Below are 26,555 nucleotides of genomic sequence, written 5' to 3' on the forward strand. Positions count from 1 at the left end.
ACCTGTTGGCTGTTGGTAGTTGGTACACAGTAGAGACACTGCTAGACAGTATGTGTACATTTTTTTAGTACAAGCAGTTCGAATTCGAACGGTGTTCAGTTAAGTTCATTAACGCTTACGCGGGTGTAAGTCCGTCGAAGTTATTGTGCACTTTTTTGTATTGTTTTTGTGAACTCGATATTATATAAATTTTTCTTTTCTTTGGCTATTGTGTTTTTTGATCAGTGATAACGTTTTTATTTTTTTTCTCCGTTGAATTTTAATTTCTCCTAAAAATATTGAAGGATTATTTTAGACAATCATTCTCTAAGGTATTTAATTAATTTTTTTTTAATTTATTTTTTCATTAGCGATGTTTGATCACTTTCTGCTTGTAGGATTCTTTCTAGTTCCATACAAAGCAAATTAAGAATATTAAAAGTGGAGTCAGACTCGTTCATTAATTCTCCCTCATTTAACATTCTTTTATTATTGGTTTGGGCTTTAAAGAAAGTAATCGAAATTTCATCATATTAATAGTAACTATTCAGTACAGAAAATTATTTATATTTTTTGAGTTTCCGCGAACTTCCCCTCCAATTTTGGGGTATGGTTTGCCCCTTCTTTAATGCATGAGACTTTGCTTGTGATAGTGTTTTGCGGAAACCAAACTGTTTACACCTCTACCTCTGTTTACTCGGAAGATCTGAATGAGAATACCGTGTAAAACGAAAAAAATGGTTTATCATTGATAAGAAGATAAAATACAAATGGAAAACAAAAACAATAGTTTATATTTTCTTCATTAATATTATTTTTTATATCACTTAGCAGCATTCACACATTCAAAATTCTTAGTCAAAATTATTACAAAAATACAAATCATTTCCTTTTCTTTGGTGAGATTTTATTTTCAATGTAAGACAGTAACAATAATAAAATTTTATTTTAATATTTAAAATTTTACGTCAAGATGGAACGGCTTCCGTAGATGAGAGTGTGTAAGGTCAGATGCAGGACAATCACGCCAAAAACTGGATGATATCCTCATTACGCAGATATAATTTAAAGAGCAGCCTCTTTCTCTAACTAAGAATTTAATAATTGAAATATAAGGAACACTGACAATTTTATGGACACTTTAATTTAATCACCACCATCTGAGGAGAGAAGTTACCCAGAGGTGATCTTCGGTGCTTAGTAAATCGCGGCCAGACAGATGTGCTAGGGGGCTAGGAGGATGATCTGGCGGACAGACAAGAGGAATAGTATGAGATTGCTAGTTTTAATGGAACTTTTTTTATAACGTATTCGGGCAGTCTGACTACTAACACAATCTTTAGGTTTGTGTTAATGGTTAGTTTTGGTACCGTAAAATTAAGCGTCTATGGAGCGGAGAATTTTCGACAAAAGGAAACTTAATTTGTTAAAGATTAGAACTTTTCGTTGATTTCGACAGTTGTTACTGGTAAGTACCAGGTAGGTTTTAGTAATAAAGTGGGATATGAGTTAAGTTCGTTGGTTGAGTGGTTATTCAACATTAAACGTTTAAAGGGTCTCACTTTTACTGTTAGTAAATTCAGTAAGAGATCATGCCTATAATTACAAAGATACATTTTTTACAATGATGTTAAATTTAAGAAAAATAATACCAATAAATGTACTTACTGAATTTCATTGGACTGTGAAGTCTTCTGTATTTATTTTATTGACAATTCTTTCTTTTAACAATAGATAATACCTTTGTAATCTTAGACAAAATCTAAATTATATTTAAAACCTAATTTTACAAGGGCTAAAATTAGGTCATTATTTGGAAATAAATAAACTAGTTCTAGCGATTATATTGTTTTCATAATTTTGACGTAATACTATCCATATTTGTCTGATTGATTTGATTTTACTTCTTATATTTTAATAATTTATAAAGTAAAGATAAGTTTACATGTTACAGCATTTAAAGGTAACATTAAGCTTTAATAAATCTTCTTTGAATTATAAAACTAGTCTTACAGGCTGGGCTGGCTAGGCTGTCGTTAAGACCTATGAGGTTAGATAGGGAATGTCATGAGTCCTAAGTGAATGTAGTTGTCTTTCAATTAGGTCACACTTCTCTGTACTAAGGCAAAGAACTTTTTCTTTATTTTAAATCTTGTTTGTCTATCGGGAAATTTATGATTATAATCAAAATATTATGTTTTCAACAATTTTATTTCCAATAAAACAGATATTTAAAAATGTGACACTTTCTTGTATTTACTGTAAAAAGAGAGTAAATTTCTTCTAATTCGAAATTGTAAAATATTTCTAAATTTTAGATAAATTAATTTTTTTTTTGACAAAAAAAACAAAAGGAAATGTCAATGTAACTTGAGTATTTATGGTTACTACCATTCTGTACGCTTGTTGGTTGTCGGTTTACTTTCCGCGTCATTGGCTTATATGAAGCTTCAACGAGTTTAAAGCCCTTGAACTCTTGTCAGATTACTCTGGCAATCAAACAACCGTAAGCTGCTTACTTCTATCTCAGTAAATAGTTTTAATTTAATTTAAAGGGAGGAAAAATTCAATTAACAACAAACGACTTCCATTATGGTAAATGTGATAGTTTTCAACTGTTATTTCATTGTGATATTGACTTTTTAGTATACTCCTTAAATCATTGGCTCCTCTTCCTAATCTTTTCCTTTATAATATCCCAATAAAATATTGTTCCTCTGTGAAAATCCTTGGTATCACTTTTGATTAAAACCTATCTTGGAAAAACCATGTTTCCCAAATCTCTCGACGTTCCATCCATATCCTTAAGCATTTAATAGTTCTCGTCACCTTTTTCCAATCAAGACCCGGCAACTCCTAGTTTCCTCTCTTATATTCCTCCATTTCGACTATGGTTGTTTAGTGTATGGCGGTCTTTCTGGTGATATTGAAGCTAAGCTCAAGCGCCTCTCATGAACTGCTTCATAAGATTTATTTTCAGCATTTCCAGAGACTCGCATTTCGCACTGCTACGATGAGTTGAAGTGGCTTTTACCTGTCTATCGCCGCCAATATTTTTTGGCTTCTTTCCTTTTTCAAGTCATCCAGTCTCAAAGGCCTTCCTATATTTTTCAACTCCTCAAGTTTAAATCCTCGATACATTCCCGTAATACCAGATCTCGCTCATCTGATCTCTATATTTCCTCTCACCGTACCTCATCCTTTGACAAATCCTTCCTAATACGTGCTACCTCTCTCTGGAACTCCTTACCATCTGCTGTCCGCCATGCTCCTACCCTATCTATCTTTAAATCCCGTCTATTCAGTTATCTCCTTTCTATTCAGCTTCCTCCGAAATTCTAATTGTTTTAATTTATTTCCTTAATTTCTGCTGTTATTTTTATTTTCACTTTTTTGTAAATATTTATTTATTTATTTTCTGTTTAATCACAGGCCAAACTGTTAAGGCCTCTATTTGTTCCTGTATTTATTCTTAGGGGACAATTGTCCCAGAATAATAAATTTCTTTTCTATTTCTATAGTTTCTGACTTATGGTACTTTTACAAATTTGTTCCAAAAATAAGTTTTCACGGTATTCAGCAAATATGTCGATTAATCGATACAGAAGCACACTCAATAAGCACTTAAAAAAAACTAACAAATAGAATTCGTTTATCTTAAATCAATTCAATATTTCTTTAATTTTAAAAATTCAAATTCACGTCTCATAATCTTCAACCAAAACTACATGTTTAGTTTCTAGAACTGTTTAGTTCGATTCTAATACAGTTCAAAACTTGTTCGTAAATGTTGGATTGGGGTTAATTTGCATCTATTTTTCGGTTATAAATTGGTTTCAAATTTGTGGGTAAGCATATACTTGCGTGTGTGAACGGACACTAACGCAAAGCAGTATCTGTATAAGCAATTTTTGAACAAAGTTTAAATTGCAAAACGTAAAACTTTTAATTGCGACTGCGACAATCGTTAAACTTTAAATTACATTGAAGTAGTTTTTTTGGGGAGGAGGGAGTGGTCCCACCCACTTTATTTTAAAGAAATATAAGTGAACCTGGGTAACTTGCTTCAAGGCAAAGTAGGTTCCACATTCTCTAAAATAATTCTTCAAAAGACCCTCTACACAGGGGTGTGCTATGTCATCCTCACTGAATGAAGAAAGAAATGAAGAATAGTATGGGTATTTAATTCAACAGAGATGTGTAAACAAGTAGTCAAAATAGGCCCAAAATAGAGAGGACTGTACCTATTTTTTAAAAAAAATTAAAGTAAGAACTGTGAAGATTACTTTTTGAAGTATCTGAGATCAATTATAGATCATAATGGCACCTGTGACAAACTTTCAAGAAATGGAAAAGCTAGGACCAAACAACATCCATGTTCAATACCATTCTGTATGGAGTTCTGAAGAAATACGGGAAATAAAAGTGCTAACAGTTGAAATGGACTTTTGAAATACGATCTGCTAGAAAATCGAGAAGAAGGTAATGTTAAGAATTTTGAACTAGATTTCTCGTCTTCGGAAGGTCAAATGTTTCCCTACCGGAGATCGTAGCATCTGGTTATCTTTACCAGAACATTCTAGGTTTATTCAGTGCACTGTGGCGATTGAGTCGCCATGCTCCCTAGTGTTCTGTTACTACTTTATTAGTTTATTGTATTGGTATCTGGCAACTTTTAGCCGGATTTGTTTCTAAAGCCCCGGTATCACTCATGAGATGAGGGGTGGACGGGGAACAATGGGCATTTTGGATGGAGCCGCCCTTCTAAAACAATCTAATCTAAGAATTTTGAAATAAGAGGCATGTTGGAAATAAAAGAAAATCTCTTCGTCTAGAGAATAGAAGATTACCAAAGAGTTCCTACTGAGAAAGGTAAAAAAAAAAGCAACAGAAAGAGAAGAAGATTTAGAAGAAAATGGATAGATTATGGCTGAACAGTGCTGCTCGCCAAGAGGAGTCGAAAAAATGCAATTCAGCATTCTATTTAAGTCAGTAGAGGTCGAATGGCCACTTTTAAGAGGGGAAAAACCAGGAAGGAAAATTTTCAGCCTGTCTTGATGGGTCCATATTTATTACGGAAGATGTAGAGTTTTGACTCCTTGCAAGTCAATAGTAAATAACTCAATATTTTGCACGGAAGTTAACCTTAAAATTGTCAATATTTACAATTTTGTTATTGCTTAATCAGCAGTTCTTTTTTACATTTTCCAAATAATTTTTGTTTTGTTAATGTGAATATTATTCATTGTTGTGAAGTTAATTTGAAAGTAATTATATAATCAAGGTCAATTAATTGAAATATTTGTTTGTTTTTTCACGGAGAAAATCCATTTTAAAATCCCGTGCGTCAAAAAAAGGTTATTTCTAAAATTGACTTACGTATTCACTTTTAAGAGGCGTGTTTTTTTGAGTATTGTTTGAAATTTTACTGGAGAACGAACATTACTAGAATATGCACATTGGTAGTGTTAGCGTATCGTACATATCGCAAATATTAGTTCTAAACACCACAAATTGTTGCGCATAAATTTACATTTACTGCAGCCATTGTGATGGTTAGAGCAGCTCTTGAAGGAGGAACAACCTTTTACGCAGCCAGGTGTCTAGAATGATGCCTTATTCTTGACATCTAGAAGAGATCATTGTACTTCTATTAAAGCAACTCTTTTCATTCCCTTCTATTTCCTGGATTAAAAGAGTTCCTTCAACTTGAAAAAATATTAAACAATAAACAGAAAAAAAAAATAATAATAAATGGGGAAAAAATAGTTGAAAACTTCACAAACCGTGACTATAGTAACCACTACTTTTGAGTACGATCAAAACTTAGAGAAGCGAAACCATTAATTTACATATAGGTACTAATAACTTAGCTGATATACCAGCGAGCACTACCACCTCATCAACGGAACAGGATATAACCTCTCATACATGTATATATGGATGGTCATACACTGATGACCATCATTTTGTTCATTCGTCTGTCCATACTATAACTGTACTCCATATTTCTTATTATCATTACTGCTATTAACTACTTTAATAACTTTTTTGTCCTTAATTATAATTATTACAAATCTTCATTTTGACTTTCATCTTCTCCACAATGTTGAAAGAGGAAGTGATGGAATAAGGTGTTTAAAATGGTGAAAGAGGTGAACAAATAGACGGTAGCTACTCACGGGATTCGAACTGAAGACCTCCTCCAACAAAACGCTGCATTGTCTCAAAATGTAACCACATCAGAACCTTCTGCCCTAGAAGTAAACATGTTTGTTAAGGAACGATATATAGATATATAAATGAACCATTAGAATCACTGAAAGCCCATCCACTGACATAAATTTGAAAACTTGATTTTTGCGTAGATCAATTAGGTCAAATGTAAAAACCTCATTGAAGCAGATTATAATAAACTAATATTGTATCATGTTTACGATTCAAATAATTGTAAACCACCTGTTCATTTCTTTTCATTAAATTTCTCACAATAATGTTAATTTTCATTATACCAATTCTTTATTAATTATGTACATATATATATTTTTTTAAAATAATCTTTACATCACGTATTCACAATTCCTGTGTGCGAAGTTACGTCATTGAAAGAAAGAAGTTACCAGCAAATGGAAATGAATATGTTTAGCAAGAGAATAATTTCTGATGTGATTGCCTAATCCATTAGGTTACCAACTGAACGTTAAAGTTTTTAATAAATGTTAAGCACCTTTCTTAAAAAGAGTTCTTTCTTTGTTTATCAATTTTTATCTAGCAACCAAAAATGGAGAGTAATATTTTATTTGGTTGGTCAGAAATTAAACGTTTACCGTTTCAGTTTTCAGAAAAACAACGAATATTCTTCAAGCGGATATCTACGTAATAAAATGGCTGTAAACGTGAGTTAGGGAAGACGCGTATATTTAATGAGAGATGGAAGAATGCAATATAAAACATAGATTTATTGTTTAACAATATCAGAAAGTTATTTTGACGAACAGAGATGGAGATATATTGGAATTTTTTCCCAATCGAAGTCGACTACTCCCTCCGTATGTAACAGTTATAACCTAGTTACACACGGAGCTTGTTAATTCATTTGACAACGAGCGTAAGAAGGCCGTAGGAAGATACCGTTTTATCCGATAGTAAAGTTCTGACAGTGTTGCCAATGTATTTAGGTACGCTAGAAAGATGGCCAGTCCAATAAATGGAATACTATCGGCTAGAGATAGATAGAGAACTAGTTACACCAATATAATGGTGGATAAATGCTCCAGCTATTTACTATTTACTACTATTAACAGAAGTAAATCACGTCACTTTCTTGTAAATAAAGTAACAAAGAAAAAATTTAATATTTTACTATAAAATACAGTTTTGATTTTTTTTATAAATTCAAATTAACACAGATCGATTGTTAATTGAATATAGATTGTATAGAAAATGGATTATTTGAAATGTTTACAGTGAAAAATTGGCTATTTTAAACATTTTCTCCACGTTGTTCTTTCATGATTATTTATTAGGGGTCTTGTTTATTATTTATTACCTCAGGAATCTACAGTAATTACAGTAGCCGGGCGGTTATAGGCAAGGCCAGCAAAGCTAAGATGTATTGTAGGTTAGTGGATTCGATTCCCTTGATTTAGGCCTTGTATTTTATTTAATGTTTAATATGAGAACTTTATAGTAAAGTATGTTAGGCGGTTATAGGCTAGACCCGCAATGCTTAGATGTATTGTTGGTTAGTGGATTCGATTCCCCCCTTTATTAGATCTTGGATTTTATTTAATGGTTAATATGAGTTTATAGTAAAGTATGTTTGCTAGTCGCCTCCGTCCACGATACCTAATTTGGTAGTTGGACTTTAAAGCCTCCTAAATCTACAAAGTTAAACTTCTAAAGTGCTATGCGAGTGCAATGTACGCTGCTATACCTCCCCAAAGAAACTACTTCTACTCAATTCTCAAAGAAGAAAATTTAAGTAAATAATGATAATAATAGTAACAATAATAATAATAACAACAACAATAATAATAATAATATAGAAAGATATATAATTAGCTATACATATATTTTATGTATCTATTTATATATAGAAGAAAACTAGGTATGCCGTCACTGATGATTCTGAAATGATAACGTTCACTAAAATTACTGAGTCCATTTTATTAAGATGTAGGGCAAAACACTGAAAGAATGAAATATGCATAACGGACCACGTACTAGAATTACTACCAATCACCAGCCGGTATGGTTACGACTGGGAGTCCAGGCTCTATAATCAACTAGTCTTTGTAATAGCTTTGTAATAGCACACTCCATTCCAAAACTCACAACTTCGGTGAAAGTAAGAGTTCATTATGATTATGAGTTCGCTAAAGTTTTCTGAAGAAATTGAAATGTACATATTTTTTTTTTTTTTTTACCTAAAGAGTCAATAATTAATTAATGTAGACTAAATAATGAAGAAACGGGTTGTGGACAAAGTGGAGTTCAAGACAGCCACTTATGTGATATATGTATAAGTACGAGTGTACAGTATATGTTATGAATATCTGTATATCTATAGACTATTATTCCAGTGCTAACTATATTGAATTCCGAATATAATGAGGGGTTCCTTGTAAAAGTTTTACCACATGAAGGGTTCTTCAGTGATTTGGTAGCGATTTATCCCCTGTACAATTGTACCAGAAATTATGAATGTTGTAAAAATTAGAAGCTTAATAAAAAAAAAAACAGGCATCTTGTACCGGAAGCTAGATGCTCATTGAACGATCTATTTACAGCAATAGGATACCTAAGTAAAAGGTGCATCTATGCAAAAATATGATATAGGAATGAGAAAATTCCACTTACCGGTTTTTGTTCATATACGAGGTGTGGCTATTAAATAACGAGACTGATGCTGCTACAGAAAAACTATGCATGTGCCAAATCCTAACGACCGACAGCTGTGCAGCGTAAAGACTTCTCTTTCGATTTAACAGCGTCTCACGTGTTTGTAGAGAAATCTGTCTGACCGGAACCGTCGTTGTGTACTAGAGGTGTTTCCGTTTTGCCGAAAACATGATACTACACATGTAGTAGAGCAACGAATTGTGAAATTTCACATGAAACTGGGTAAAACCGCTACTGAAACTTATCTTTTATTAAAGGAAATTTATGGCGATGAATGTTTATCACGTGCAAGTTTTTGAGTGGTTCAAGCGCTTCCAAGTTGGCCGAGAAGACGTCGGAGATGATGACCGCCTGGGACACCCTTCCATGTCCAAAACGGATGAAAATATCGATTATAATTAATCAACATTACCACCGTGAGGTGCTTGCTTAACTCCGTGAAAGAGTAAGGAAAAAAAAGACCCGATTTGTGGAAGAACAAGTCAAGGGGTTCTCCATCAAGACAACGCGCCAGCCCACACTGCATTGTCTGTCGCAAGACGTTTCTAGCCAAGTACAACATCCCAGTTTTAGGCCATCCGCCTTATTCGCCTGACCTGGCCCCCCCATGTGACTTTTATCTATTTCCCAAAGTCAAATCTGCATTAAAAGGAACACGATTTCAGTCCATTGAAGCTGTGAAAGAAAAAGCGGCACGCTTCATGCAGGAGCTCACAGAAAAATACTTCCAGCACGGTTTCGGAACAATGGTAAATTCTCATGGAGCGTTGTAGGGATAGGGGAGGGGTGTATATTGAAGGTGATAATAATTAAATATGTATAAATTTAAAATAAAATGTTTTACAGCATCAGTCTCGTCATTTAATAGCCACACCTCGTATTTGAGAATTTTTCTTTGGAATATATATAAAAGAGTAATTTGGGAGAAAGTGGAAGCTGGCATTCCTCTAATGTACTATTTTAGAATAATAAACAATCTCACAATTGATTTATATTCCAAATTGAAGATAATTAGCAGAAAGTGACTGCGATTAATATTTTTGTTTTCAGATTTTTTATGAAAATGGTTCGAACGTTATTCTTAAGTTCTGTAGATTAATTACATTTGAAACGATTTTTTCAGGAAACTGAAAACTTCATTTAGGAGGGGTTCCGAGAGGGTATTACTTTAAGGTCTCTTCTAAAGTGGTGTTTATTGCACCGTTCAAACTAAATTTAAAATAAAATAAAACTAACAAATAATAGTCTAGTGCCGTAAAAGAAACAATACGTCATTCTATTCTAAATTTCGCTTATTTTTATTCAGCTATTTACATTTTTAAATTCATTTTATCAGTTTTCAAAAAAGATTATATTTGACTTTTAATTCCTCAATTTGTGTTTTTCTTTGTTCTAATGATTTGTCATTTTTACTAGCTTTATTTGGTTGATAGTAAGTTAGTACAAGATAATTGTTACAAACATTAAAGCCAGACAAATGTTCAACTGCATTCATTGCATCAAATATATCCTCATAGACGACAAAACCAGTACCTTTGGTTAGCTTTTGATTGCCAATTCTAATTTGTCTTATCGCGCCATATTTACCAAATATATCGTAAATTTCTTCTGTTGTAATCTTAATTGGAAGATTCTTTACATAGATAATTCTGCTAGCAAATGGTGGAATTTTAATCATTTGTTTCTTAAGATTTAAGGCGATCAGCGCCATCATGAACTTTTGCTTAATAATAATTGACAGATTAAATAATTAAACAATAATTCACAAATCAAAAAAATAAATTATTGAATATTGTTCTTTCAAACATATGCAACATATGACTTTTTTAATTTTTGAAAATTATTGTTTGTAAAAAATGCATTGCAGAAATGTTGTTCTGGTATATTACGGAGGGTGGTTTGAAAAGTTCTCGGAATGTACTAGAAAGAAGTGTCTTCCCTCGGTGGAACTGCTTTTATTTTTCAACATAGTCTCCCTGTAGACTAATGCATTTGGTCCAGCAATGTTCCAATGCCTTGATCCCATCTCGAAAAATGAGATTCCTTCAGGCCTGCAAAATACCTCTCCAATTCGGCTGTCAGTTCTTCCGTTGTAGGAAATCTCCGTCCACCGAGGAAAATTTTCAGCTTGGGGAAGAGATGAAAGTCTGAAAGGTGTCAAATCAGGTGAATAAGGTGGATGTGGCAACAATTCGTACCTCAGTTCATGAAGTTTTGCCATGACAATAACACTTGTGTGCGGGGCGGGCGTTGTCCTAATGAAAGATGACTTTTTTCCTTGCCAAACCAGGCCTTTTTTTCGCGTATCTTTTCCTGTAGTTGGACTAGGAGGTTTGCATAGTATTGCCCCGTAATTGTTTGGCCAGTAGGAAGATAATCTATCAGCAGAATGCCTTTTACATCCCAGAAAACTGAGGCCCATGACCTTTCCGGCCGAATGTACTGCCTTTGCTTTCTTTGGCGGTGGTGACTCTGGATGTTTCCACTGCTTTGACTGCTGTTTTGTCTCTGGGGTATATAGTAGTGGACCCAAGTTTCATCTGTAGTCACAAAACGTACATTATATAAACAGTGCTTATAAGTTAAGCGTTACAATTAAAAATTATATACGTATTTTATTTTATGTGAAACAGTTATTCAAAAAATGCCACTTATCGAGTTATCCTGCAAAAATTTCAGATCAACCGATTTGGAATTTTACTCGAACATTTTATTTCTTTTAATATTATACAATTAATGAGACCGTTTTAAACTTTATTAGAAATTTCTCCTCACCCCAAGGAGAGTCTTAAAATTTATTTAGCCGGGAAAATTTTTCGGTGGCACTTCCGTAACAGCTAGTTTTGTCTAAAAGCTTTTATTACCGGATAACAAATTTAACTACATAAATTGCAAAAAAGAGAAAATCGTGTGAGTGACCATACTAAACTTTTTAAATAAATGTGCGTGATACCGGAAGTTATTCCTGAATTGTAGATCGGCGGAAGGTCAAGGGTCACGCGTTCGAAAGTAACGGGGTTTCTAATTTTGCGCTCTCATTTCATTCTTTTAGCACATATATTACGAATCTGCGTTCGATTTATATCTCACCATGTTTTTTTTATTTATTTTGGAATCAGAAAAAGTGGTTCATAAAAAATATCTGTTTAAAAATATTTCCAAAAAAATAAAATTGCTAGAAGCTGAAAATTTTAAATTTCGTTTTAGTTCCGCCAAAAACCCTCTATTTAGCTAACAAAATGCCCCAAAGTGAATCGGAAGTGTATTATTTTTTTACAGTAGAACGAAGAAAAAAGAGAGCGTTTTCTAAAAATCACTTATTTTTGGGTTAACGGAAACGCAAAATTTCGAAAATTTAAAATTCATTGGGCAATACTTCTCTTATAGAGAGATTAGAGAAAGTAAAAATACATTTAATTAATTCCAACCACGATTAGATTCACTTTCATTGTAAGGTCCAATGGCAAAATGTTAAAAAAATTGCCTTAATTAAATGTGTTTCTTTTTTAATCTATTAAATAACTTTTAATACAAATTAAACCAAAATTATTCCATTTAATTACAAATAAAATTTTAAATAAAATGCTTTTATTTTAATAATTTGAAATTTCATAGAAAATCTTGAGCATGTAATTCATAATTATGCCGTATTAATTTCTATTGTTATATTTTAATGAATCTATTGTTATATATTCATCAAGGTTATTGTGTTATAAAACGGTCTATTTTTTAAATAATAATAATTTTTTTATTTTTTAAACATTACATCATTTTGCGTCAATAATGGAGGGGGAAATCAAAATATGACATTGAAAATTCTGGTAAAATGATATAGTTTGTTTATTCTGACAGGACAAGTTATCGTGTTCACTTATTACAGAACTTTTATCGTAAGTTATTTATTTTTTTTGCATTTCATTAAATAATTCCTCATAGTTTTTGAGGTAAGAAGCAGTAGTTTGGTTGGGGGGTTATTTTATTTTGGGGGGGAGCTATAAACACTGACACACACCAATAATAGAACAATGCAATTAGAATAATTTTAATTTCGAACCTGATTGAACTAAAAAGTTAAAAAACCACAATAAAATAAATATATATCACATTACAACGGCAAGAATGCAGCAATATGCAAGGCTAAAAACGTACATTCTTCCTAAAGTTCTCTAGTTTTAGTTATTTTTTTGAAAAAGTAACACAGAACTTAGTAAGGTTAGGTTAAAATAATATTCCCCCAGAAGCGCCTTTACGAGAACTGTTACAGGAACGGAAGGTTTAGAATCACAATCGAATACTCATTGTGCAATTAACCGCACACAGTGGAGAATAACGCATTGGCAAGAGGCTGAGATGGCATAAATCCTTTGTTGACGCACGTGAACATTTGGTCTACATTTAGAACGTATAGAGTGCATTTATTATGAAAACAGATAAAGGCTGTATTTGGCTATTCACAAGAGTATATTGTAACAAATTAATTAACACAATTTTATATTTAAAAAAATCTTTTAAGTTGACAGAACCATGGAGTTCAAAAGAAAGTTCTACTAAATGGAGATATTATGGCAGCAAAAATTTCCAGATTGATTTAGCATTGAAATTACATGATATGGAAATCTTCTGAGTCCAAAAACCGTTTGTCGTAAAACAAATAACAAAATTGCCTTCCGCTTATTTTATTTTTTTTTGCAATTGAGTGTGTTCCTGTAAACATGATTGCACACACATGCACACTACAAACGTGCAGACCATTCGAGAAAGTATTGCATTAGTGCCAAACTTTCGAAATTTAGTTTGTTTTTTTACAGGAAATAGACGTTTTTGCATTCTAGCTCTCTCTGTTGGTAAGAGAGTTTTAACAATAAAATATTGGCCAGAAATTCAACCGTGGATATTGCAGTTAGAAACCTCCACCATTGTACTTCACTTAGATAGAACAAAACTTTATTTATCCAATGAAATGACGATAATGTTATCCAATAAGACAACCAGAGGGATAAATGAAAGATAGAATTATGATATAAAGTGGATATTAAATAGAAAGCATGATGATGTAACTAAAGCTATGTCTACGGTACGGCTTAAGCGAAGAATACGCCAAGAATAGGGATTTGTGGAAGAAGAGAATGGTCTGGTCGAAAGAATCTGTGATATTATTTTGATGGTGACATCTCAAAAAACAAAATCATCTTAAAAAGGCAAAAACTCTGCACATATTGGTGGTAGGAGAGTGGACTTCACTAATATTTCTTTATGCTACGGCGAGGATGTACACGTCCAGAACTTCTATGTCCAAAGAAAAGAAAATAAATAAAAAGCTAAGTACATAAGAATCATAGACAGATTTTTTTTGTTTAAATTTGGACAAATATAAATGTAATTTGAGTGTATATTTTTGATTTCGGACTTTGAGACACGCATCACTAGCATTTTGAACTTTGAGACATGCAGCACTAGCATTTCGGACTTTGAGACATGCAGCACTAGCATTTCGAACTTTGAGTCACGCAGCACTAGCATTTCGGACTTTGAGACATGCAGCACTAGCATTTCGGACTTTGAGACACGCATCACTAGCATTTTGAACTTTGAGACATGCAGCACTAGCATTTCGGACTTTGAGACATGCAGCACTAGCATTTCGGACTTTGAGACATGCAGCACTAGCATTTTGAACTTTGAGACATGCAGCACTAGCATTTCGGACTTTGAGACATGCAGCACTAGCATTTCGGACTTTGAGTCACGCATCACTAGCATTTTGAACTTTGAGACATGCAGCACTAGCATTTCGGACTTTGAGACATGCAGCACTAGCATTTCGAACTTTGAGTCACGCAGCACTAGCATTTCGGACTTTGAGACATGCAGCACTAGCATTTCGAACTTTGAGACATGCAGCACTAGCATTTCGGACTTTGAGACATGCAGCACTAGCATTTCGGACTTTGAGTCACGCAGCACTAGCATTTCGGACTTTGAGACATGCAGCACTAGCATTTCGAACTTTGAGACATGCAGCACTAGCATTTCGAACTTTGAGTCACGCAGCACTAGCATTTCGGACTTTGAGACATGCAGCACTAGCATTTCAAACTTTGAGTCACGCATCACTAGCATTTTGAACTTTGAGACATGCAGCACTAGCATTTCGGACTTTGAGACATGCAGCACTAGCATTTCGGACTTTGAGACATGCAGCACTAGCATTTCGGACTTTGAGACATGCAGCACTAGCATTTCGAACTTTGAGTCACGCAGCACTAGCATTTCGGACTTTGAGACATGCAGCACTAGCATTTCGAACTTTGAGTCACGCATCACTAGCATTTTGAACTTTGAGACATGCAGCACTAGCATTTCGGACTTTGAGACATGCAGCACTAGCATTTCGAACTTTGAGTCACGCATCACTAGCATTTTGAACTTTGAGACATGCAGCACTAGCATTTCGGACTTTGAGACATGCAGCACTAGCATTTCGAACTTTGAGTCACGCAGCACTAGCATTTCGGACTTTGAGACATGCAGCACTAGCATTTCGGACTTTGAGACATGCAGCACTAGCATTTCAAACTTTGAGTCACGCATCACTAGCATTTTGAACTTTGAGACATGCAGCACTAGCATTTCGGACTTTGAGACATGCAGCACTAGCATTTCGGACTTTGAGACATGCAGCACTAGCATTTCGGACTTTGAGACATGCAGCACTAGCATTTCGGACTTTGAGACATGCAGCACTAGCATTTCAAACTTTGAGTCACGCAGCACTAGCATTTCGGACTTTGAGACATGCAGCACTAGCATTTCAAACTTTGAGTCACGCAGCACTAGCATTTCGAACTTTGAGTCACGCAGCACTAGCATTTCGAACCTTGAGACAAGCAGCACTAGCATTTCGAACCTTGAGACATGCAGCACTAGCATTTCGAACTTTGAGTCACGCAGCACTAGCATTTTGAACTTTGAGACATGCAGCACTAGCATTTCGGACTTTGAGACATGCAGCACTAGCATTTCGAACTTTGAGTCACGCAGCACTAGCATTTCGGACTTTGAGACATGCAGCACTAGCATTTCAAACTTTGAGTCACGCAGCACTAGCATTTCGGACTTTGAGACATGCAGCACTAGCATTTCAAACTTTGAGTCACGCAGCACTAGCATTTCGGACTTTGAGACATGCAGCACTAGCATTTCGAACTTTGAGTCACGCAGCACTAGCATTTCGGACTTTGAGACATGCAGCACTAGCATTTCAAACTTTGAGACATGCAGCACTAGCATTTCGCACCTTGAGACATGCAGCACTACCATTTCGAACTTTGAGTCACGCAGCACTAGCATTTCGAACTTTGAGACATGCAGCACTACCATTTCGAACCTTGAGACAAGCAGCACTAGCATTTCGCACCTTGAGACACGCAGCACTAGCATTTCGAACCTTGAGACAAGCAGCACTAGCATTTCGAACCTTGAGACATGCAGCACTAGCATTTCGAACTTTGAGTCACGCAGCACTAGCATTTCGAACCTTGAGACAAGCAGCACTAGCATTTCGAACCTTGAGACATGCAGCACTACCATTTCGAACTTTGAGTCACGCAGCACTAGCATTTCGAACTTTGAGACATGCAGCACTAGCATTTCGAACCTTGAGACATGCAGCACTAGCATTTCGCACCTTGAGACAAGCAGCACTAGCATTTCGAACCTTGAGACATGCAGCACTACCATTTCGAACTTTGAGTCACGCAGCACTAGCATTTCGGACTTTGAGACATGCAGCACTAGCATTTCGGACTTTGAGACATGCAGCACTAGCATTTCGAACTTTGAGTCACGCAGCACTAGCATTTCGGACTTTGAGACATGCAGCACTAGCATTTCGAACTTTGAGTCACGCAGCACTAGCATTTCGGACTTTGAGACATGCAGCACTAGCATTTCGAACTTTGAGTCACGCATCACTAGCATTTTGAACTTTGAGACATGCAGCACTAGCATTTCGGACTTTGAGACATGCAGCACTAGCATTTCGAACTTTGAGTCACGCAGCACTAGCATTTCGGACTTTGAGACATGCAGCACTAGCATTTCGGACTTTGAGACATGCAGCACTAGCATTTCAAACTTTGAGTCACGCATCACTAGCATTTTGAACTTTGAGACATGCAGCACTAGCATTTCGGACTTTGAGACATGCAGCACTAGCATTTCGGACTTTGAGACATGCAGCACTAGCATTTCGGACTTTGAGACATGCAGCACTAGCATTTCGGACTTTGAGACATGCAGCACTAGCATTTCAAACTTTGAGTCACGCAGCACTAGCATTTCGGACTTTGAGACATGCAGCACTAGCATTTCAAACTTTGAGTCACGCAGCACTAGCATTTCGAACTTTGAGTCACGCAGCACTAGCATTTCGAACCTTGAGACAAGCAGCACTAGCATTTCGAACCTTGAGACATGCAGCACTAGCATTTCGAACTTTGAGTCACGCAGCACTAGCATTTTGAACTTTGAGACATGCAGCACTAGCATTTCGGACTTTGAGACATGCAGCACTAGCATTTCGAACTTTGAGTCACGCAGCACTAGCATTTCGGACTTTGAGACATGCAGCACTAGCATTTCAAACTTTGAGTCACGCAGCACTAGCATTTCGGACTTTGAGACATGCAGCACTAGCATTTCAAACTTTGAGTCACGCAGCACTAGCATTTCGGACTTTGAGACATGCAGCACTAGCATTTCGAACTTTGAGTCACGCAGCACTAGCATTTCGGACTTTGAGACATGCAGCACTAGCATTTCAAACTTTGAGACATGCAGCACTAGCATTTCGCACCTTGAGACATGCAGCACTACCATTTCGAACTTTGAGTCACGCAGCACTAGCATTTCGAACTTTGAGACATGCAGCACTACCATTTCGAACCTTGAGACAAGCAGCACTAGCATTTCGCACCTTGAGACACGCAGCACTAGCATTTCGAACCTTGAGACAAGCAGCACTAGCATTTCGAACCTTGAGACATGCAGCACTAGCATTTCGAACTTTGAGTCACGCAGCACTAGCATTTCGAACCTTGAGACAAGCAGCACTAGCATTTCGAACCTTGAGACATGCAGCACTACCATTTCGAACTTTGAGTCACGCAGCACTAGCATTTCGAACTTTGAGACATGCAGCACTACCATTTCGAACCTTGAGACAAGCAGCACTAGCATTTCGCACCTTGAGACAAGCAGCACTAGCATTTCGAACCTTGAGACATGCAGCACTACCATTTCGAACTTTGAGTCACGCAGCACTAGCATTTCGGACTTTGAGACATGCAGCACTAGCATTTCGGACTTTGAGACATGCAGCACTAGCATTTCAAACTTTGAGTCACGCAGCACTAGCATTTTGAACTTTGAGACATGCAGCACTAGCATTTCGGACTTTGAGACATGCAGCACTAGCATTTCGAACTTTGAGTCACGCAGCACTAGCATTTCGGACTTTGAGACATGCAGCACTAGCATTTCGGACTTTGAGACATGCAGCACTAGCATTTCAAACTTTGAGTCACGCATCACTAGCATTTTGAACTTTGAGACATGCAGCACTAGCATTTCGGACTTTGAGACATGCAGCACTAGCATTTCGAACTTTGAGTCACGCAGCACTAGCATTTCGGACTTTGAGACATGCAGCACTAGCATTTCGGACTTTGAGACATGCAGCACTAGCATTTCGAACTTTGAGTCACGCAGCACTAGCATTTCGGACTTTGAGTCACGCAGCACTAGCATTTCGGACCTTGAGACATGCAGCACTAGCATTTCGAACTTTGAGTCACGCAGCACTAGCATTTCGAACCTTGAGTCACGCAGCACTAGCATTTCGGACTTTGAGACATGCAGCACTAGCATTTCAAACTTTGAGTCACGCAGCACTAGCATTTCGAACTTTGAGTCACGCAGCACTAGCATTTCGAACCTTGAGACAAGCAGCACTAGCATTTCGAACCTTGAGACATGCAGCACTAGCATTTCGAACTTTGAGTCACGCAGCACTAGCATTTTGAACTTTGAGACATGCAGCACTAGCATTTCGGACTTTGAGACATGCAGCACTAGCATTTCGAACTTTGAGTCACGCAGCACTAGCATTTCGGACTTTGAGACATGCAGCACTAGCATTTCAAACTTTGAGTCACGCAGCACTAGCATTTCGGACTTTGAGACATGCAGCACTAGCATTTCAAACTTTGAGTCACGCAGCACTAGCATTTCGGACTTTGAGACATGCAGCACTAGCATTTCGAACTTTGAGTCACGCAGCACTAGCATTTCGGACTTTGAGACATGCAGCACTAGCATTTCAAACTTTGAGACATGCAGCACTAGCATTTCGCACCTTGAGACATGCAGCACTACCATTTCGAACTTTGAGTCACGCAGCACTAGCATTTCGAACTTTGAGACATGCAGCACTACCATTTCGAACCTTGAGACAAGCAGCACTAGCATTTCGCACCTTGAGACACGCAGCACTAGCATTTCGAACCTTGAGACAAGCAGCACTAGCATTTCGAATCTTGAGACATGCAGCACTAGCATTTCGAACTTTGAGTCACGCAGCACTAGCATTTCGAACCTTGAGACAAGCAGCACTAGCATTTCGAACCTTGAGACATGCAGCACTACCATTTCGAACTTTGAGTCACGCAGCACTAGCATTTCGAACTTTGAGACATGCAGCACTACCATTTCGAACCTTGAGACAAGCAGCACTAGCATTTCGCACCTTGAGACAAGCAGCACTAGCATTTCGAACCTTGAGACATGCAGCACTACCATTTCGAACTTTGAGTCACGCAGCACTAGCATTTCGAACCTTGAGACAAGCAGCACTAGCATTTCGAACCTTGAGACATGCAGCACTACCATTTCGAACTTTGAGTCACGCAGCACTAGCATTTCGAACTTTGAGACATGCAGCACTAGCATTTCGAACTTTGAGACATGCAGCACTACCATTTCGAACTTTGAGACATGCAGCACTAGCATTTCGAACTTTGAGACATGCAGCACTACCATTTCGAACTTTGAGACATGCAGTACTAGCATTTCCAGTAAAACTAAATCGCAAAAAAAATCTAACTCGCTTTTAATACTTCCTTTTAAATCATTTAACGTTAACAATGATGGGATTTTGGACAACAAAATGCTTTTTAAATTAAGTAAAAAAAAAGAAAAAGAACTTAAAAGTATCAGACTGAATGTGCTGGAAACAGGAACTTAAAATATAATTACTGCATTTTATATCCGCGGCGAACAAGATTAAAAAAGAAGTATAAAAAAACAAAACAAAAAAGCGGCACAAAATTTACTTTCTTTGTGCTACTGACCCCCATACTTCGCTAAGCGAAATGTAAACATTTTTGCACCGAACAGCCGCACATTATTTGCTTAAGCTCAAGTCCAGGTTTTTGAATTATTTCTTAATATCAAATCATTGTTAACAGTATCATTACTCTCAAGATCAGATAAGACTGAATTTTTTATTTACAAAACTATGTTTTAGCAAATCATTGGTTTATTTAATTTAATTTATTATTACCGTTTACTTTAATGAGTCGCCTCATATTTTAAGCAAGTATCAGGGTAAAACAATTGTTTTTTAATATTTTATGAGTAAGAAATACTAATAGTTTTTCAAACAATACTGAAGAGGAGAAAACTGTCTTTGGCCTGTCACGTTTCCAGTCAGCAAACGTGATTCTGTAACTATATCGTTAAGTGCCTTCAATTTCCTAGTTTAAGATAGATGGGTTTTCGATCAGAACAGTTTCAAGCATGGTAGAAGAGCTCAGGCTATTTTTTTGTAAAGTTATTGCCCCAATTCGTTTGGATAGCAATGAATGTTTAAGTTGGCTATTGTATTGAGATCATGCCAAAATTTCGAAACTGAGTTTTGTAGTAGAGGTAATATTTTTGTGGTTTACTGGAGTCTGACAAAGTGGTTTTTAGAAAATGGTTTATGTCTGTATGTCTGATTGAAAACTGTCTTAAAAATGACATTAATTGGTAGCGATATTGCCATGCATCTCGAGTAAAAGATATAAGGACTTCTAAGACCTAAGAATTCTTAGAATAGAAATGAATTTGAAGGAAAACACAAAATTAAAAAGCTTAAATAAGAGGGCGCTACGACTTACCGAGTCAAATGCAGCCTTTAATCCATAAAAAAATCAGTATGTTTTCTCACGCTTCTTCATAAGTCTGAGATTGATAATTTTAGTCAAAGTGAAGAGGTTATCAACCATAGAATATCCACGGCGGAGTCTAGCCTGACATTCACTTAGCAGATCATTTTCCAAAACAAACATCTCACGGCGAAGAAGTAAGCAGAGAAGATCTCTTAGCGAAAGCACCTAGGCAAGAAATGCCACAATAATTCTCTACTTAGGAAAAATAGGAAAAATTATAGATTTACTAAATGAAGGGGAAGTAGTTTTGAGAGTTAAGAAGGAAATGAAAAAGGAAAGTAATTTTCCAACGACAACAGGAGGAGCATTTTTGTAAAATTCATAAGTTACTCTGTCAGGCCCTGGAGCCTTACAGTTATTCAGTTTTTTTTAAAAAAACCACAAGTTCTGCCGAAGAGAAAGGTGAGTATAATAGTGGAGATGCGTAGAAAGGATCAGCATACAAAACCTCTGATTGGACAAAGGAAGGGTTCAGGAGGTTTTTAAAATACGAAACCCAAGAAGCTAGGTCAATATTTTGTCCTCACTTTAACTGGATCGCCAATAGCCAGAATTCCTTGGCATCTTTAACCGCCTCAAACCTACTAGCAACTAAGCCACAGAACTCTTTCTTTTCCATAGTACAGATAACTTTAAAAAACTTATTAACCTCAAGATAGGTGTGCCTAACAATTTCTGAACTAGCCTTACGGAATAAGTTCAATAGGTTAAAACTATCTGGTTCTGCTACAGGGGTAAACGAACCAATCGGGTTCTTCTGTAACTTCCTAATAAAAGAAGGTCCATAATTAGTACTAGGATTGGAAAGTTTCAATAGGATTAACTAAGGAGTTCACTTAAATCTGAGCGTTTTGAGAAGGATTAACAGTTGCTGAAAAAGAAACCAGTCTAGCTTTGTAATTTTCAGTTTGCTCAGGGCGCCATACAAACTGGGGTAATAATGGCAAAACTCTATCTGCCTGAGAAGTACCACAGGATACACTAACAAGGATAGGAAGATGGTCGGAGGAAGGTACCTATAAATACACTGAAATAGTCGATTAATGAAATGCATTCCAGAGACACGCAGCATATATTGTTCACAGGACTTCCTATTATGCCCGCAATCGTATAATCACCCTCGTAATCAGAGAAAAAAATGCCCATTTAATAATATTAAATAATTATTATTGCATAGATCAATGAATTTTTTTACCATTAGCGTTCAACATCTTATCTCTGGAAGATCTCACAGCTTTACTTCTTCTATTATCAATGAAAACATCCTCGGGGAGAGACTGTGCAGATCCCAATCTAATGTTACAGTCACCTATAACAATAACAATAACTAAATAAGTATAACCTGTAACTATAACACTAAATAAATATTTTTAAGTTGTAAGAATTTTTCCTGAAATAAGATTGGGTGGCCCTTATGTTATTAAACTTAAAATCAATAATGTAATTTATACAATCAAACCCAAAGATCATTGTTTAATGTGTAATAAGAACGAGCCGGAAACATTGATTCACCTGTTTATTAGATAAAGTTTTAAAATCCCACTCCATACAAACAAATATAACAATCCTAAAGAACTTTGTAAATTAATAAATAATTTTGAAGAATCAAATATGTACGCAATTTTTAATTATTTAAAAAAAGTTTTAAAACTAAGATCTTATAGTCTACAAAATTTATAAAGTGAACATGAACTTGAACTCCTTTGTATCTCTATACAAATAAAGTTTGAATTGAACAATAAATTTAAGATGAGAACTGACCTCATGAAAAACAGACAACTTAGCAAAATCCAGATCCCAGGTTGCACAACTAACATATACTGGCAATATGTACAAAAAAAACTGCATAAATTTAAAGAAATCAAATCCAATACCTGAGATATAGGCCATCCTAACAATACTGGGCAAATTAGATTTAAAATAAAAAACAATCTGCCTTTAGCTTTGCCAAATCTAGCAGACTTCACTGCTGAAAACCAGCATAACTAAATTCAGAGAAATAGTAACAAAACTCAAAATCGTTATCTGTTTCAAAAGTTTCCAACAAAATTAAGATTCTGGTATTTCTTAATTAGATTGACAAATAGAATATCACTTATTTTAGCTCTCAAACCACTTACATTATAACACAGAATAGAAATAGAATTGGATAAACTAACAGAATTAACAGCTTCATGGCAGACATTGTTTTCTCAGGAAATCAGTTGAGGGACAGCGTCTTTCTTTGAGAAGAAGCCCTGGGGAAGGTATTCGAAGACAAACTCTTGATAAAGTCGAACAGGTCAACTCCCAAAAGCTCATTTAATTTAGTAACACCATCTTCGTTACCAAATCTTAATTCTTGTGATAAACACCAAGAAAAACCATTATTATTTACCTTCATAATATCTTCTGCAAAGACTGAAACTTTAACTGACAAATTAGTGTGTAAAATATGCTTTATAAGCAATAAAAGCTTGGCTCTTTTGCGTCGCATATTAGCTGGAAAATCTTGGTGAACTATTTCTTAGCACTGAAGTGAACTTAAGAACATTCATCTTATCTTCATAGCGGTAGAAAAAGACCAACAGTGAAAGATCAGGAAGATCTCGGTGGCCCAAAGGAAAAGCGTGCATGCATATCATCTTCAATGAGATTGATTGAAACTACTTGAGAACAAAAATTAGATGCAATTTTTGAAAAGTTATTATCATGGCTAAACTTTAGAACTTTGAAAATTAGATTTCATCGACGAGTCTTAAGATCTAGATCATCCTAAGCTTTTCCTGTTTTAGAGTTATTGCCTTTAACCCAGCTCTTCATGTAACTGTCGACTATCTTTTTTCAAATATTTATCACCACGAAGTTCTTCTATATCTTCCTTTGTAGCAAGATTAATCAGTCTGGCATCCATAACTTGATTGATAAAAATTTCCACGCATTGTATATCGTAATGTCGTTCTTGCACATTAGGCCCACATCTCCTAATTGTATGGTACTAATAGTAGCCATCTCACTCAAAACAAAACAATGTTTTTTGATACCTGACTTATTCAACTCTGGAGAAGTCCTAATTCTCTTGTTACATTTTGGAGTATGTTCAAGAGGAGAAGAAAACTTGTCAAATTCATTGCATGCTGCACGACTACGGATAGAGGTTAAATTTGAAAAACGAAAGAAACTGTAATAGAATAAATGAAACTGTGCACAGCTAGCTGAAGAGTTATTAAAACAAAGAAAAATAAAGAAGAATATCAAGCACTACTATTCATGCCATACAAATTAAGGCAGGAAATACTAATAATAGTCACTACACAGGGAAGGGATTAGCTATGAGGTTAGCATACTGGACTCCCACGCGGAGGTCCCGGGTTCGAATCCAGCAGCTGACCCTTAGATTTTCTCTTCCTAGGAGCTTCTTACAGCTCACTGTCCGGTGATGGACAGTGTTGTCTGTAACGAGAGAACACTGTCCGGAGGCCGGCAGTGCACTGGAAAAAGCTCCGGGCGCTAATAACCTCAGATGTTGATGCGCCAAAAAAAAAAAAAAAAAAAAAAAAAAAAAAAAAAAAAAAAAAAAAAAAAAAAAAAAAAAATAGTCACTACATAGATGTAAACTACCTACAATAACTATTTTTCGAGAGTTAACCACAATAAAGGTTACAATTGTCTGATTTTTTTGTAATTGATTACTTTATTTGAGAAATTATTAAAACAATGACTGAGAAATGTTTAAAGGCTGAAAATGTTTCACTAGAACTTGAAAAACAAAGAAATTAATGGCTATTTCTTGGGAATAAACATCAAAATTGAAGAGCACATATAAGACTGTACGCACAGCTTGGTAACCTCACATCTAAAATTTTAAAATAAATATAAATTTAATTTCAATCGTTAATCAAATTTATTTAATCATTCACTAAATGACTTTTCAATTAATGGTTCGGACCACGTTTTGGCGAGGCCACCTTTCTGATATCTCCAACAAAAACTTTTCGATTAATTTTTTTAGACCAGGACTCTACAAGCAAATGTTGTCTGCAATTTACTATGAATTGCCAAATGGATTCATTTGAGGCTGATCTAATGGCATACTAAAGCGTAAATGTCAGTTTGGCTCGTAATTTTTACTCAATTAATAGTTTGGTTCAGTGGGAATGTGTCTTATTCTAACAACATTATTATTTCATTGATCTTTTTTTTATGCAATTCCAAGTTCAATTCAAAGTAAAGTAAAATTCAATTATATTCGTAAATTATGGTAAGAAAAAGTTATATAAGTGTTCACATAACTAACTCGAAAACTAACTCGATATTCGAAAACTAACCTAAAACGATCTTAACTTATGCCAAATTTCTTGAAAATTAAGATTTTCTTTTTTTTCGAATGATGTTAGCTTTTTTTCCCAATATCTACGTAAAATTAATATTATTTCTAAAATAACAAAGAATAGTTAATAAAATATAAGAAAATAATAAAAGATTTAGAAAAATAAGTGAAAAGTATTGAAACTCAACCGTTAACATGCTTTGATCAGCCACAGCTGGTTTACATTTGACGGGGCGTGATCCACTAGAGGTGGGCGTGATTATACTAGTGGTGGGAGGGATTACACTAGAGGTGGGCGTGACCCGCCCACTGGCTGCAGCCCTGCTGCGCTGTGATTGGCTACTACTTTACATGTAATAAATTCAATGAATTAATTAATTTAAATTTTTTTTTTCAACATTTCTCCCATAGGTATTTGATAAACTTTCGAATTAAGCAATAAAAATAATTTCTCATTAAAAATACGATAAATAATATTTCTTTTGGAATAATTCTTCATGTTTTACTCAATTATCGTCAACAGAAACAAAAAACTTCATAATTTGTGTTGTTTTATCGTGAAATGGATAAAAGAGAAATAGGCATATTGTAGACTTGTAAGCCGCCATTAAACAGGCTGTAAGCTTACTTTACACTCCATCCGGTGGAGAACTCTAGCGGCAATTTCTGTAAACATAAATGCAGTTTCTACATTCAGATTTAAATATGTTGACTACTCATTACACTTATATAGGACTATCTTAAACTGACATTTAACCATGTTGACTACTCACTAGACTTTATAGGAGTGTCTTGCACTCACAGTTAACTATGTTGACGACTCACTAGACCTATATAGGACTATCTTAAACTCATATTTAACCATGTTGACGACTCACTAGACTTTATAGGGCTATCTTAAACTCATATTTAATTATGTTGACGACTCACTAGACTTATGTAGGCCTATCTTAAACTCATAATTAACCATGCAGGCGACTCACTAGACTTACATGGGACTCTCTTACACTCATATTTAACCATGTTGATAACTCACTAGACCTATATAGGCTTTTGATTAAATTTTTGCCTATCTCTGCTACGAGTACTTC

The 26,555-nt window shown here is 35.5% G+C and overlaps 2 protein-coding genes across 2 annotated transcripts in view; one reads left to right on the forward strand and one right to left on the reverse strand.

Moving 5' to 3' along the window:
- The first annotated feature begins 5 nt into the window (after positions 1 to 5).
- The window catches only part of LOC141461386 (uncharacterized), a 153,626-nt gene continuing 127,076 nt past the window's right edge, over positions 6 to 26,555 (forward strand). The window contains exon 1 of the mRNA XM_074142400.1: positions 6 to 311. The gene's annotated coding sequence lies outside the window, so the exon portion shown is untranslated. The remainder of the gene's footprint in view (positions 312 to 26,555) is intronic.
- LOC141461389 (splicing factor 3B subunit 6-like) lies at positions 10,158 to 10,955 on the reverse strand. Its single transcript, XM_074142407.1, has one exon. The coding sequence runs from the start codon at positions 10,595 to 10,597 to the stop codon at positions 10,223 to 10,225; it is 375 nt and encodes a 124-aa protein (XP_073998508.1). The 5' UTR covers positions 10,598 to 10,955; the 3' UTR covers positions 10,158 to 10,222.

Source organism: Rhodnius prolixus, unplaced genomic scaffold, assembly GCF_049639745.1.
Source record: "Rhodnius prolixus isolate KJV_2025 unplaced genomic scaffold, Rpr scaffold_6, whole genome shotgun sequence".
In the NCBI taxonomy this organism is placed as follows: domain Eukaryota; kingdom Metazoa; phylum Arthropoda; class Insecta; order Hemiptera; family Reduviidae; genus Rhodnius; species Rhodnius prolixus.